Source organism: Lithobates pipiens, unplaced genomic scaffold, assembly GCF_037356315.1.
Source record: "Lithobates pipiens isolate NorthernLeopardFrog02 unplaced genomic scaffold, aLitPip1_a1.2 Scaffold_3, whole genome shotgun sequence".
Taxonomy (NCBI): Eukaryota; Metazoa; Chordata; class Amphibia; order Anura; family Ranidae; genus Lithobates; species Lithobates pipiens.
The window spans coordinates 145,932,210-145,947,958 of NW_027507790.1; the positions used below are offsets into that span (position 1 = coordinate 145,932,210).

At 42.9% G+C, this 15,749-nt stretch overlaps 1 protein-coding gene across 5 annotated transcripts in view; it reads right to left on the reverse strand.

Moving 5' to 3' along the window:
• The window catches only part of CAST (calpastatin), a 219,759-nt gene that overhangs the window by 60,666 nt on the left and 143,344 nt on the right, over positions 1 to 15,749 (reverse strand). For all 5 annotated transcript variants that reach the window (XM_077462355.1, XM_077462352.1, XM_077462353.1 and 2 more), the window contains 2 exons: positions 12,756 to 12,806; positions 6,201 to 6,323 (listed from right to left, as the gene is read on the reverse strand). In XM_077462355.1, coding sequence (XP_077318481.1) covers positions 6,201 to 6,323; positions 12,756 to 12,806 — 174 coding nt within the window. The remainder of the gene's footprint in view (positions 1 to 6,200; positions 6,324 to 12,755; positions 12,807 to 15,749) is intronic.

Below are 15,749 nucleotides of genomic sequence, written 5' to 3' on the forward strand. Positions count from 1 at the left end.
TAATGAGAAGGGACCCTCTATTGAAACCTGCAAAACTGCCCAGAACCCAAACATCCTGTGAATGATTGGATTATGCCCGATGCCCCAGAGAATCCACATATGAGAACAAACTGCTTGTAGTGAGAGGATACACGGGGTAAAGGGAGCAAGGGCTGGCTTAAGTAGTTAAGTAGTCCTGTGAAATTCCCACAAACCCCTGGCATATCTATACTTGGTATGGTGAAGTGCGAGGGTGAGCCGCAAAAATGGACGAACTGGCAGGAGTTGCAGGGGTCTGAAGTGCTGGATACCCGATGGATGTGTTTGATGGAGTTGGCAGATACTGCCAATGCGCTATGGCAATATGCAGAGTTAAACATGGAGAAACCATACCAGTCACACAGAAAACTGGTCCCACATGATTTGATCGCATCGTGCTTCTGCGTGACAGCCGAGTCAGAGTCCTGAACAGGGTAAGGGAGGGCTAGATTCCATCCTGAGGAATTAGTCTCATGGCGTGATTCATCATACCCAAAGTGACTGCAACCCCCTCTTGTTGAACAGGCTGGGGATCGCACAGGTCTGATGGAAGTAGCTTCAAGCATTGGCGATATCAGCTTGGATAGCCAATCATCTCTCCCCCCCCCCCCCCCCCCCCAACTGTAGCAAGTGCTGAATTGTGAAATTGCTAGTAGGAGTACTTTGATGAAAATATTTCTGCAGGAAAGAGGGCATCCAAAAAATAACAAACGATAATATTGGAAACTTGCCATTGGACACTCCGGTGGACTGACCCACCACCTACAGAACGAACATGAAGAACCAGACCAAGCCCCCCTTGGTAATTACTGCCTCTGGTAACTTGATTGGCAACGAAAGTATGACTGTCTGCTGAAATCAAGATACTATATACAAAAGACTCTGATGAGATAGTGATGAGGCCCACGTGCAGGCCTGAAAATTCTTCCAGTAGGGGTTGTCTGAAGACTGGATGGGAGATTCCCACACAGCCCCTGACAAGGAACATTACTTGGCTCAGACATTGAACCAGAAGGCTTGATAAGACCAGTGGACTAGGGGGATGCTGACTTGCCTGTAGGAATGTAGGAAGAGCAGGAGATGGGGGGGTTCGCTGACTATCCTGTCTATCGATCACCTCCATCCTGTCTAGCAACCATAACAGGTTGTGGAGAGAATATTAGACCACATGAATCTGCATTAAAGAATAATGCCTAGAACAATGTTTCACGCTGGTAGATAAGAGTAGCTGGGACAGAATTTGAAACAATCCGAAGCCGCCGTCCTGGCTATGGCCAGGAAAGAAAAACCCCAGTGACAAACTATGTGCTGAAGTATGGACCAACTCCTTGATAATGGAGTGCTACCATGCTCTGAACCTGAATTAGTTGCTTCTGAAATGTGCGGCATGCCCAAACCCAAGGAGAAGCAACCTAGAGAAAAGGACATGAGAACACCACCCCTCTGTGCCTACCTGAGTATAAGGATGTGAGCAGTAATGACCAGACCACATCGCGTGAATGACCCTGATGCTGCCCCCCCAAGCGTATGGAGCAAGTGAGCCTGAGTAACCTGCAGCGCAGAGACCGGTAATTGAAACTGAACATTCAGGGCTATTGTACCCACAGACCGTGGTGGGTAGTCATACAGGTGTAATGAAATGAAAACGTGCATTATATATGTGTTATACTGGCGAGAATATTGCGATCAACAATCATTTAAAAACAAAACCTCATCCCATATGGATCTGTAGACAAGACAGATCCTAGCTAACTAAATGCAGGTAAACAAATAAACTTGAACGAAAGGTACCATGAGACATGGAAACAAACGAAGATGAAATGCTACAACATGACCGAGACGACAAACACGCTACGACAAACTGCTGAGACAGAACATGCTAAAACAGATGGCTGTGACTGATCCGCTATGCAGAACATGCTGACAGAACCGTTATGACAGCACCGCTCTGACTGAACACACTATGGCAGAACCGCTGTGACAGCACCCATTGTGACAGCACACGCTATGACAAAACCACTATGATGAACCTGCTGTGACAAAACCGCTGTGATGGACCACGCTTGGACCGACCCGCCCTGCCTGAACACACTATGACAGCACACGCTGTGCCTGGGACATGCTGCGACTGGAACCTGCCATGACTGGAACACACTTATGATTGTAACATTCTTACTGGACACGCTAAGATTGTGACATGATAACTGGAACATGCTGAGATTGTGACATGATGACTGGAACACGCTGAGATTGTGACATGATGACTGGAACACGCTGAGATTGTGACATGCTGACTGGAGCACGCTATGAATGAAGCACACTAATAAAAAAATTGTTAGTCTCTTCATATATGCTATTTAAACTCAAGTCACGATTTACCCATTGCTAGTCAGCAGTATGACCAGCATACTGCGTGGATACTACCTTCTACCCTTGATTTTTGGCAACATTTGTGTTGCATTTTGAGAGGAGATTCTTGAAAGCCTGTAATCTAACTACCTTTGGCACGTAGGCAGCCCCCCCCAATGATGCCGGCGTGACCCCAGGAGACGTGCGTCGGTTGCAAACCTGAATGCGAGGCCAACACCTGATCAGACAGGGGAGCAGTTCAGCCTTCTAACCTATATATACATACATACAGTCTCTCACAAAAGTGAGTACACCCTTCACATTTTTGTAAATATTTTATTATATCTTTTCATGTGACAAAACTGAAGAAATGACACTTTGCTACAATGTAAAGTAGTGAGTGTACAGCTTGTAGAACAGTGTAAACCTGCTGTCCCCTCAAAATAACACACAGCCATTAAGGTCTAACCCACTGGCTACAAAAGTGCACCCCTAAGAGAATGTCCAAATTGGGCCCAAAGTGTCAATATTTTGTGTGGCCACCCTTATTTTCCAGCACTGTTTTAACCCTCTTGGGCATGGAGTTCACCAGAGCTCCACAGGTTGCCACTGGAGTCCTTTTCTCTCATCGCCTCTATGACGACACCATACAGCTGGTGGATGTTAGAGACCTTGTGCTCCTCCACCTTCCGTTTGAGGATGCCCCACAGATGCTCAATAGAGTTTAAGTCTGGAGACATACTTGGCCAGTCCATAACCTTTACCCTCAGCTTTACCCTCAGCTTTTTTAGCAAGGCAGTGGTTGTTTTGGAGGTGTGTTTGGGGTCGTTATGCTGGAATACTGTCATGAGGCCCAGTCTCTGAAGGGAAGGGGATCATGCTCAGCTTCAGTATGTCACAGTACAGGTTGGTATGCATGGTTCCCTCAATGAAACTGTAGCTCCCCAGTACTGGCAGCACTCATGCAGCCCCAGACTGACACTGTATTCCTCACCCGGTTGCTGCCACAAACGCTTTATACCATCTGAAGCAAATAAGTTTATCTTGGTCTCATCAGAAAACCGGACATGGTACCATTAATCCATGTCCTTCGTCTGCTTGGCTTTAGCAAACTGTTTGCAGGCTTTCTTGTGCATCATCTTTAGAAGAGGCTTCCTTCTGGGACAACAGCCATGCAAACCAATTTGATGCAGTGTGCGGCATATGGTCTGAGCACAGACAGGCTGAACCCCCCCCAAAAGACAACCTCTGGATAGGACGTCAAGCATGTGCATTCAACTTCTTTGGTCGACCATGGTGAGGCATGTTCTGAGTGTAACCTGTCCTGTCAAACCGCTGTATGGTCTTGGCCACCGTGCTGCAGCTCAGTTTCAGGATCTTGGCAATCTTCTTATAGCCTAGGCCAACTTTATGTAAAGCAACAGTTCTTTTTCTCAGATGTTCAGAGAGTTCTTTGCTATGAAGTGTTGAACTTCCAGTGACCAGTATGAGAGCGATAACACCAAATTTAACACATCTGCTCCCCATTCACACCTGAGACCTTATAACACTAACGAGTCACATGACACCAGAGAGGGAAAATGGCTCAAATTGGGCTCAATTTTATATATATATATATATATACACACACACATACATATACACGCCACATTATCAGGCATACCTTTCTAGAGCAAAGTTGAACCCCCCTTTGCCTTCGGAACTGCCTTAATTCTTCATGGCATAGAGTCAACAAGGTGTTGGAGACATTCTTCAGATTTTGGTCCATATTGACATGTTAGCATCACACAGTCACTGCAGATATTTCTGCTGCACATCCATGATGTGAATCTCCCATTCCACCACAGCTCAAAGGTGGTCTATTGGATTGAGATTTGGTGACTGTGGAGGCCATTGGAGTACAGTGAACACATTGTCATGTTCAAGAAACCAGTTTGAGATCATTTGAGCTTTGTGATATGGTGCATTATCCTGCTTGAAGTAGCCATCAGATGATGGACACGGTCAGCAACAATAATCAGGTAGGCCGTGGCATTTAAACAATGCTCAATTGGTACTAAGGGGCCCATTGTTTGCGAAGAAAATATCTCCCACATCATTACCAACAACCTGAACTATTGAAACAAGGCAGGATGGATCCATGCTTTCATGTTTATGCCAAATTCTGACCCTACCATCTGAATGTCGCAGCTGAAATCAAGAATCATTAGACCAGGCAAAATTTTTTCAATCTTCTATTTTCCAATTTTGGTGAGCTTGTGTGGATTGTAGCCTTAGTTTCTTGTTCTTGGTTGACAGGAGTGTCACTTGGTGTGGTGGTTTTCTGCTTCTGTAGCCCATCTGCTTGAAGGTTTGATGTGTTGCACGTTCAGAGATGGTATTCTGCATACCTTGGTTGTAATGAGTGGTTATTTAAGTTACTGTTGCCTATTATCTTGAACCAGTCTACCCATTCTCCTCTGACCTTTGACATCAACAAGGCATTTTTGGCCACACAACTGCCGCTCACTGGATATTTTCTCTTTTCGGATCATTCTCTGTAACCCTAGAGATGGTTGTGTGAAAAAATTCCAGTAGATCAGCCGTTTTTGAAAAACTCAGACCAGCCCATCTGGCACCAACAACCACGTCATGTTCAAAGTCACTTAAATCCCTTTTCTTCCCCATTCTGATGCTCTGTTCCACTTAAAGAAGCTTTGTCCAGGAGTGTGACACAATAGCCTCTACATTAGTAGCACACAAATAACTCCAGGGATATTAATGCAGCAATAGCCACAGCTGCAAACAGGGATAGATCCACATTATTAAAACACAATTCCCATAAAAAAAAGGCAAATCTGACAGCCAAGATATTTTTACTTTTGCTACCACTTATTAAGGAGATTTTAATCAAATTAATGATATCATTAAAAAAAAAATCTACCTATCTTGTCCACGGATTGTGATCTTTCTCAAACCGCAAGAGAAAAGTTTGGTGGATTTTCAACTTAAAAACGAAAATGCCAACTGGAATGAATTTTAGATAGGATGTTGATCTATTTTTACGTTAATAACTAAATCCAATAGGTTGGATGCTTAATTTTATCATCTATATTCATATGCCCTAATTTTCCCTCAATATCTCTCGCCATGAATCAGTTCTTTTCCTGAAATCGCAGTTTTAACCCTCAAATAGTTTGTTTTTTATTCAGATTTTTAAATCACAGAATTCATGTACGATAAGCTATGACGATTATCATTGCTTTTTCATGTTTATTGTGTCAACGTATAAATGCATTTTAAATCTATGCAAAAAATGTTTTACATTCAAAAAGTCTCTATACAATGGTGATTGTCATCTATAACCAATTGCACTGACTAATGAATGGGAGTGGTTCAAGTATATTTTTGTATCGATGTTGGTGCTGGTTAATTATGTGGGTAACTATGCTGTGAACAAGGCTCTTCCCCGAAACATGTTAGCATGTTTGCTTCGTACTTGGCGATTATTGAATAAAGAATTTGGACAGATTCCAGAGTGCGGGTTCTTTCCATATATCCATTTACAATTTGGCGATCTCAGGTGTTGTTATGAAGGTCCACCGATCCCTCAAGGTTTAATTCAAAGTTCATATATAATCGATGCAAATACATACATGAATAGGACGATTGGGGAAAGAATCTTTAGTTAATGCTTACATTTGAATGCGTTTAATTCCTGCTTAATATAAAGGATAATAAGATCCGCTTTACAATAGTACTGTATATATTAGTACTTTATTTTTTGCTACTGCTGTAGAGTATACCACAACCTGTTTTGAGTTGGTTGGATAAAGCATGATGTTCTGACTTACTGCATCTTTTGGCTTCCCAGCATCTGCCTTCTTTGAATCATGCTTTGTTGGGCCTTTTCCTGGACTTGGCTTTGCTGCCGTTGATGAAGATGTTGATGTGGTTGTCGTCGTCGTCGTCTTTGGCTGATAAAAAAACACAACATTACTACACGTGTAACAGCTGAATATGCAAAAATGATAAAGGCAGAGGAGGACATAGAGGAAGGGTTAAAGAAAATAGCTATAATAAAATATATAAAATAACTATATCTAGCTAAAAAGGATGTAGATAAAATAGTTGTTAAATGTGTAAGTGGTCTGAAGTGCTCCTGAAAGAGGACCAAAAAAGGCAAGCAGAGGGAAAGGGTCAACAATGACTCTGCAGCTGATCTTTTCCCCGGTACTGACTTACTGTGCCTTGTCCTGCATGTTTCTGTGTGAGGAGGCAGACATTTTGTTAAAGGCAGGACCTTTGCTTCCTCATGTTAAGTGAGTTCAGCAAGAATACCAGTGAGCAGTACAATAGTAAGTTTTCCAAATCTCTTAAGACTAGCATTCAGATGCAGCAGTGTCTTTGGTCTCACGCTGCAGATATACAACTATGAAGCTGTAGGCACAGAAAGTACACTACTGATTTCCAAGACCAGTTCAAGGCAAAAAGGAACATTTTTCAGAGTAATGCTTGAACACAATTAACATCTTTAAAGTGGTTGTAAACCCTTACATATACCCAGTGAAGTGACTGGCCTCAGGTGATACACACAGATAAAACAAATCCTCCAACATAAGTTATACCTGGTTATTTGCAGTCTTCACTCCTCTACATTTATTCAAAGTCCAGAATCTAGACAGGATCTCTCAGCTCTGAAAAGCAGGGGGCAGAGAGCTGAATTTACATTAGTGAGGGGAGCTCTGAGGGCTGATTAGAGGGATGAGACATTCCCCCCCTTCACACAGTACACAGGAACAGAGCTGAAGCTATCAGCAGGATGTCCCTTCCCGTCACAATTTTTCTCTTGGTCGTTAGGAAAACTTGTCAGAAGCGACTCAGGCTTATAGCAGATGAACAAGGTAATGGACAGAAATTACATTAGTGTGAGAGTATGGGAACGGGGGACACTGGTGTGAAGGTGCAATGGTGAAAGGACTCTCTGCGTTGGGGTGTAAGCTGTGACTCCAGTTGCAGTCCTTCTGGCCAGCAGCAGAAGTCAGGCATGGGGTTAGTGTTGCAAGTTGAACAGGTTGGGGATTACAGTGTATTTTTAAACCTGCAGCAAAAGCCAGGGGGGTTGGTAAACTAACAGGACCAGAAAGTAGAAGGTGTCAGTATGCAAAACAGAATCAACTACTGCTAGGAAATCTCTGAATATGGTTCCCGCTGAGTATGACTGTTGTGGATGGTGCTGGTATACATTTAAACTTCACTGCTACTGAACATGCAAGGTTACCTTTCTGTCCCTATTGTGCATGTTCCAGGTACTGGCACAATTTTGTCTAATCCCAAAGATTGTACACTGCTCCCAAAGTGGACCTGGTATTTAGCGACACTGCTGCTGATCTCGACTAATCTGCAGCAATCTATAGATACCAGCAACTAGCAAACAGCATAGGAATTCTCGCATCACTAATAGGTTATTTGTGGCTAAAAACATGTCACATGATTTACTGAAGAGATTTGCAAATAAGTTATTAATGATGGAACACTTCATGTTCTGGGAGCTGACTAGTGCTATGTCTGGGGATCGCTTAGACATCAGCAGCACTGTCATTAAATGCTGGGTACGGATTCTGCTCCTTATGAATGCTAGAACCTGAGAAGACTTCTATGCGGCCAAGTAAAAGGCCCTATGGAGGAGTTCCCCAGCACATGCACAGGCAGTGGGTATTAGGAGACATGCTTGTCACAGGTAAACATTGCTGCTGACCATCCACAGATTCTGTGTCAGTATATAGTGGGGGGGTTGGGGGATTATATCAGCACAGTGGGAGGAAGGAAAAGGTTATGAAAATGCTGTTTGAAACTTTCCTTATTTTTAATGTTCTAGGCAAATCATATTACAGATATATGCATTTTTTCAGTGTGTATTGCATGTTGATTTAACAAAAAGTGTTCATCTTATTACTGTAAACTTTTAACTGCTTTAAAACAGATTTGCAAAGATATTAACATATAATATAGCAGCTGAGACTTAATGATCTGGAAGTTTCCTAAAACATATGAAAGGAAATACTGACATTGATTTTAAGAAGCCTCTTCCCAAGTCTTAATAGTCCACAAATGACCAACAGTGCAGAGCAGGTCCAATTCATGCTGTGCCATTCAATTGTTGTGCATTACTGCATACTTTTTAATGTGTTGCCTTGCACTTTGATGCTCTACAGTGTGAGTCTGTTGGCATCAACTGTACTTATGTATTGGGGTGTCATGCCAAAAAATGTGCACTGGAACTCACCACACAAAGTGCCCGATGCTAAAGTTGTGGAAAAAAGTACATTAGCACAATGCTTAGATCTGAACTATACTTTTAAATAACTCAGTCCTAAATGACCTCCCTTCTCCATTCCAACTTACCTTTGATCAGTGGGTGTTGTGGTCAAGGAGCCTGCACCATAACGGGTGGCACTCAGCGAAGGAAGCCTCCTTGCAGGCTTACAAGTAGACAGTTTTTTTTTTATTTGGTCCTAGAAAGAAGTCACCTCCCCTGACATCTCCCCATCACCCAGCGCCTCCCCACTTAATCCTCCTGCACAATTGACATTGATCCTATGTGCCTCCTAACATTCCTGACACCTCAGACACTTTCCACCAGTTAGTAAGTCTGTCAATGCAATTTCCACCACTGTCATATGCAGAGAGGAGGGAGGCTGAGCCTGGAATTTCTGGCTATCTGTACACTTCCTGCTCCCTCTGGTGACATCACCTCTTCCATGGTGAGCCTGTAGAGGCCAGTTAGCCCTCCTGCCTCGGTGCACATTGTGTGTGCTGTGCCATGGACTAAGGGAAGGAGGTGCACATTTCTGGGCTGAGAGGGAGAGAGAACAGGGGGATGCCCATCACCTACATTATTACACAACACCTCCAATACAGCAGACTTTCAATAACACCAACATCCAAATGTATCTTTTATTTTACTTTTGGTGCACGCATTGTATTTTACTTAAAGTGCATCAATATTGATCACTCCTTCCTTCTAAACTAGTTAGCCCTTTATATTATTTTGAATATGTAGTCTCTATATGAGATGTAAAGTAAGGGAGGGACTAAAAATCTATTTTACTTCCTATAGGTTTCTTTTAGGCTGCTTACACACTGAAAGCACCGGCCTTTAGCTGTAAAGCGCCGCTCATTTTAGCAGCACTTTTGCGCTGCTTTTTGGCTGCTGGCAGGGCCCTTTTAAACCCAAAGAAGAGGTTAAATCTCTGTGTTGCGTCGCTTACGAAACTCTTTTTAGGCGCTTTGGAAGAGCTGCCCATTCATTGCAATGGACAGAAGTGTTTTGGGAGTGCTGTATACAGCGATCCCAAACCGCCCCAAAGATGCTGCTTGCAGGACTTTCTATGTCCCGCAAGCGCAACGCTCCAGTGTGAAAGCACCCATTGCAATGAATGGAAGGCAGTTTTCAGTCGCTATTTCTAGTGCTAAAACGCCTGAAAACTGCCTCCATGTGAAAGGGTTCTTGGGCCCCTTTCACACTGAGGCGCTTGTAAACTGCCAGTAAAACACTGAGCACTTTTGAAGAGCTTTTCAGGTGCTTTTGAAGCACTTTCCGTTCATTTCAATGTAGAGGGGCGTTTTTCACCACCCTGCCAGCGCACTGCCCCAGTGTGAAAGCATTCATTGATTTGACTAGAATTCCACACTATGGTACCATCAGTACAGATAAGAACATCTGTGTCACACAAAGTGAAGAGAGCCCAAACAAATAAGAACATAATTTTCTCGTTCACATGTGGGCAGAGGGCCATAAATCATGAATGGGCTATTTTTTGCAGTGCGTTTAGACTCTTGGTGCTTTGTGCAGGGAATCCATTGCAGTCTATTAGAGAGCTGTGGCTGCACAGACACAGATGAGCAGCCCTGAACACACAGAGTTTGGGGACGCTCACATACACACCTATCACAGTACAACTAGTGGCTGCTGCTGCATCCTAATAGACTCCAGCACCTGGCATCTCGAAAAGCAAAAAAAGGCTGGTTCACAATATATGGGACTGAGCGCCCATGTAAACAAGGCCTAAAAGTGTAACAAAAAGGCAAAAAAAAATTGCCCCCCCCCCCCATTTTGGATAGAGCAAGGGAGGGTAATAATCCCTGTTAGGTTTTTTTTCCCATCTGTGTCCCACTGGGGAGATTTCTCTTCACTTCCTGTCCCATAGCCAAAACAGGAAGTGAGGGACTCCCAGTGTGTCACCAGGACTAGTGTCCCCATTGAAAGATTTCACTTTTATTAGACCCCTTTCAGAAAAGGCAGACTTCCATCTCGATAAGCAGGGGATCCACTCACAAATCTATATACAGTGGTAAGGTGCAGTGGAGACGTATTCTTCCTTAATTTTGTCAAAGTTAATCAAGAGCTTGAGAAAAGAACCACGTGTTACACTTTCCCGGTGACATCATCGTGTTTGGCGCTGCAGTCCACAGCATTCCAGTCCTCACCTCCGGATATAGGTTGTCTGAGGGCCAGCTTCCCTGTAGAGTGGCATGCTCAAACGCCTGTGGCGATCTTTTACCAACAAGTGGCGTTCATCACACCGGTGACCTTATGCATCTTTTATTAACCACTTGCTTACTGGGCACTTATACCCCCTTCCTGCCAAGGCCAAATTTAAGCTTTCAGAGCTGTCACACTTCAAATGACAATTGCATGGTCATGCAACACAGTACCCAAATTAAATTTTTATACATTTTTCACACAGAGCTTTATTTTGGTGGTATTTTTTCACCAGTGGGTTTTTTATTTTATGCTAAGCAAAAAAAATTAATAAATAAAATAATTTTTGAAAAAAAAAAAAAAAAAAAAAAAAAACAAAGCTGTATTTTTCTGCATTCTACATGTAACAAAATATTTGAACAAGAAAAACAAAAGGTTTTTCATATTTTGTTATAAAATTTAGCAAAACAGGTAATTTTTTATTTATTTTTTATTTTTGAATAGAGTGGTAGGAGATTAGAACATCTGTCAGTTTTTATTACTGTCTGTGCAACTGTTAGGGCCGGTTCACACTGCAGGCGATGCGAGGCGACACCGACTTGCCTCGCCGCGACCTGCCGCGACCTCAGCGGCAACTTGCAGATGACTTCTGTATAGAAGTCAATGCAAGTCGCCCCGAGGTCGCCCGAAAGTAGTACAGGAACCTTTTTTCTGAGTCGGAGCGACTCGAGTCGCTCCTCTCAGAACGGTTCCATTGTACAGAACGGGGGCGACTTGTCAGATCGAGGCAAGGCGAGTCGTGTCGCCTCGCATCGCCCGCAGTGTGAACCGGCCCTTAGCCCACGTACACACGGTCGGAGATTTTGCCAACCAAATCCGTCGGATTTTGCCCGTCGGATTTAGTCCGACGGATTGTGTCCGAAACTGTTGCATACACACGGTCGGGCCAAGTTGGCAAAAAATCCGATCTTTCAGAACGTGATGACGTAATTTCGTTACGATGGGACTACATTCAGGCTAGTAGCCAATAGCTTTGATGTAAGAATTTGATCTGAGCATGCGTGGCACTTGGTCCGATGAAAATGCTCTACACATGATCGGATTAGGTCCGTCCGGCCCAGTTGGTCGGGAAATATTTCCAACATGTTGGAAAATTGGGTCGGACGGAGATTCGGACGGAATCAGTCTGATGCATACCACACACAGTCGGATTATCTGACGACACGGTCCAATAAGACTCATTCCGACAGATTCTCCGACCGTGTGTACAAGGGCTTAGGGAGACTCGCCCTCTTTGTCCTGCTTACCATTACCATTGAAAGTGAAAGAAAAATCACAAATTTTGGATTGGCATTACAACACGGAGGCCTCTTTCACACAAAGGGTACAATCAGGTCCACCTGTCAGTTTTCAGGTGGACCTGATCAGAAGGTCCATGCATACCTATGGACAGACGGGTGTAAACTGACTTCTGTCCATTTACACCCGCCTACCACTGGGTCTCATCCAGTCCACTAAAAAGAACGGAAGGAGATCAGATCAGGCGGTAGTCGGGTGTAAATGGACACTGGAGTCCGTTTACTCCCAGCCGCCCATAGAGCATAAAGGGCCAATCCCAGCGGGGCCCTTTACTTTGTGATCAGTTGTCAGCCTATGACAGCTGATCACGGAAGTAAACAGAAGCCACTAACTGGCTTCTGTTAGAGGGACATTGGTCCCCTTGGTGATCTCCAGTGCTGCCCATTAGTGCCCATCAGTACTGCTAATTAGTGCCCATTAGTGCCTCCTCTCCGTGGCACCTATCAGTGCCACCTGCTCAGTGCCCATCAATAAAGGAGAAAAAAAAGGGTTTACCTTTAGTTAAACAGAAAAAAATAAAAATAAAAATATTCAAAACATAAGTACTTGTTGAGGCATTACTCACCTTTGTTGTTTGTGTAGATTTGGGTGGTTCGGATTTTGGTGCTGGTTTTGCCTAAAATAATGCATACATTGCAAACATCAGAACATAGTATAGAATATACATCACACATACCATCAGTAAGACCCCCAACACATTTTGCGTAAAAAGAACACGCACAGTTTCCATGCATGAGGCATAGGGCAGCCCATTTACTTGAATGACCTGTCCCATGCTCAACAAAAGTGGCAAAGAAACTCTTACACCATTTTGGGCACTAAGCGTCATGCATTTTGGCTTGTTTGTAGTGTGGCAAAACACACATCTGCTAACCACGTTTTGGGGTGCCATTAAGAATGAATGCCACCCCAAGTGTGTAGCGTATTTTGCCGCAATTTTAGTGCGATCCGGAATCGTAGGCAAAATCATTAGAATGTGCATCACTTAGATGTGAACAAGACCTACAAACCAATTATTCCAAAATACTTTTTTTAAATGCTTTTATTTTTTAAAGGCAATGGCATTTTGCTTATCCATTACAGAAAATAATCGAATAAACGCCTGTAATGCCTATGTCTCTCACGCTTGTAGTTCCTTGGCATTATGCAGCAAAGGAGTGTGTTTCAAATTAACTGAATGTGGGCAGTGTGGAGGAGAAGAGGACTTTTTGTGACTTTAGGTATGCTTTAAAAAGAACCAGTCAGGAATATGCATTTGTGAAAGTCTGAACCTCCAGTCCCAGGACAAAAAAAAAAAAAGTGTTGGTGTTCCTATCAAGGTATATTATCATTAGTTTCCAAAACAGTGTACCAAAACATTGTAGAATTGGTGGCCTTTCACTAAGAGGTTACCTGAGGTGTACCCATTAATAATTCAAGCAGTACTGACATCACCACAATTGCATTGCATACAGTAGGAGAGACAACCATTGAATGCCCAACACCACCCCTATCACCATTATGCCACTATATGCTCACCCATGCAGACACCCACAATGCTGGCCACTAACCCGCATACTATAACTCCATCAATTCTTAGGGCTGGCTCATGCCAGATATGCAACCAACATTTTCTTGCTTCAACCAAGGACTAAAGTTGGCCATACACACTAGATTTTCAATAGAACGTTCATTCAAAAATTCTCAGTACATTTCATGACTTGACAAATGTTGTTCCAAAGAACTTAAAAATTTCCATTGCTTTTAACATTCGATTTTGGAATGAATGGACTTTCCTGAATGAAAACCACATTCATTGTCATTCAAGAAAAGTTTTTCATCTCGCTCCTTCAAATTTTCTCATTACTGCAGTTGAAAACAAAGGTTCATTTGACCCCACCAATGATTAGAAAATCAAACTTTTGATTAATATCTACCAATGTATGGCCAGCTTACCATAGTACACCATCTCTATTAAATGTAACCTGTACTACCCAAGACTCCTGAGGTGGGACTACTGGGCATTCTGAATGACTTTATTCACAAAGTATCTGCTCGGATTTTTTTACGTACCATCTTGTTCTATGCACGTAAAGTGATTTTGTTGAACTGGAAAGAGAATGACCCCCCCAAAACCCAATCTCTGTTTGGTATTATTAATGGGGAACTTTCCAAATTCAAAATAGTGTATAAAAATAGAGCTCGTTTAAAAAAGTTTAATAAAGTGTGGCAGCCATGGTTGGATGTCTCTGGCTCCTTCTGAGGGACGGTCCTATCCTCGCAAATATCCTAGTTGGGGTTGCTGGAGGTAGGACTGGGCCTGCAGGTTGTTGGTATGAGCTGTAGGATACTAACGGGAAATGCAGCTTATAAGGAAGGCTGGTGTAATAAGAAACAGCACTAAAGTTGAGTGTTTTGGAACTTTGACATGAAGAGTGGGATGGTGATGTGTATGAGTGTGGTATGTGTGCTTGGTATGTGTGTCTGTCTTTTGTTTTGTTTTTGTTGTTTCTTAGCTTTTATTTCTCTGAAGTACCCCTTTTGGTGGAATCGGGTAACATTATTGCTTTAGCGGTCATGATTATGGAAGCGGGGAGCTGTATGACAGCTCTCAGGCTGGGTGGTTACCGTGGTTACTAATACTGTCTGTATTAGTTAGGTATCATTATATGCTACGTATACTGCTTAACATTTAAGTTGTAATGTTGAAAACTAAAATAAACACCTTTTTTTTTTTAAATGTACCGGTAACCTGTACTGAGAGAATATGGGGGCTGCCGTTGCTGATTTCTGCTTCTTGAAATAATAGTAGAAAGCGGTCACGCTGATACGATGGCCTTAAAGAAGAACTATGCCTAAGTTAAACATGGAACAAAGTACTACATGTACTTAGTCCCACAAGGGACAGAACTGTGAAAAAAAGAATTTGCTCTTTAATATTTTCTGAGGCAATGACCTGAAATGCAGATCAGTTCTGACATCCTTGAATTTCTACATTACCTGGTTATTCTGGCTCATTAACTCAAAATGTACTAAACCCAAAGAAAGCCAGGAAACCAGTATTCATAAAGGAAGGTAACATATTTTTCTTAGTACAGGTTTTATTTAAAAGGGTAAGATCACCTTTTCACAAAAAATGAAAAAGTGAACTCCAAATATGCTTGCCAAACTTCTGAACCCTATTGCACATAGCAGATGGGATGCCCAGTGTTGCCAGTGCAGCAGTCTGCATATCGTACCGCACAAGACACAGCTCCAGAGTGATTATCCATCATAATGCTTGTGATGACAAGCGCGCATCAGTCAGCACAGCCACATGACTGTGCTGATCACTGGGAAATGCATCCGAGGCTTCTTCATCCAGTAAGGTGTGCAAGAAGAAAGAAAACGCTCCTCATTGGTCTGCGCAGTCACATTTTCGCACTGACAGATGAGGGCTTGCCATTGTAAAAGATGCTCACTCACTCTAAAGGCTGTGTATTGTGGTGAGGCCCCAAGGGATGGCCAAGATATCTGGAGATCATTCAATGTTTTAATTTTTTTGTGACAACGTGAAATTACCCTTTAAAAGAATAGTAGA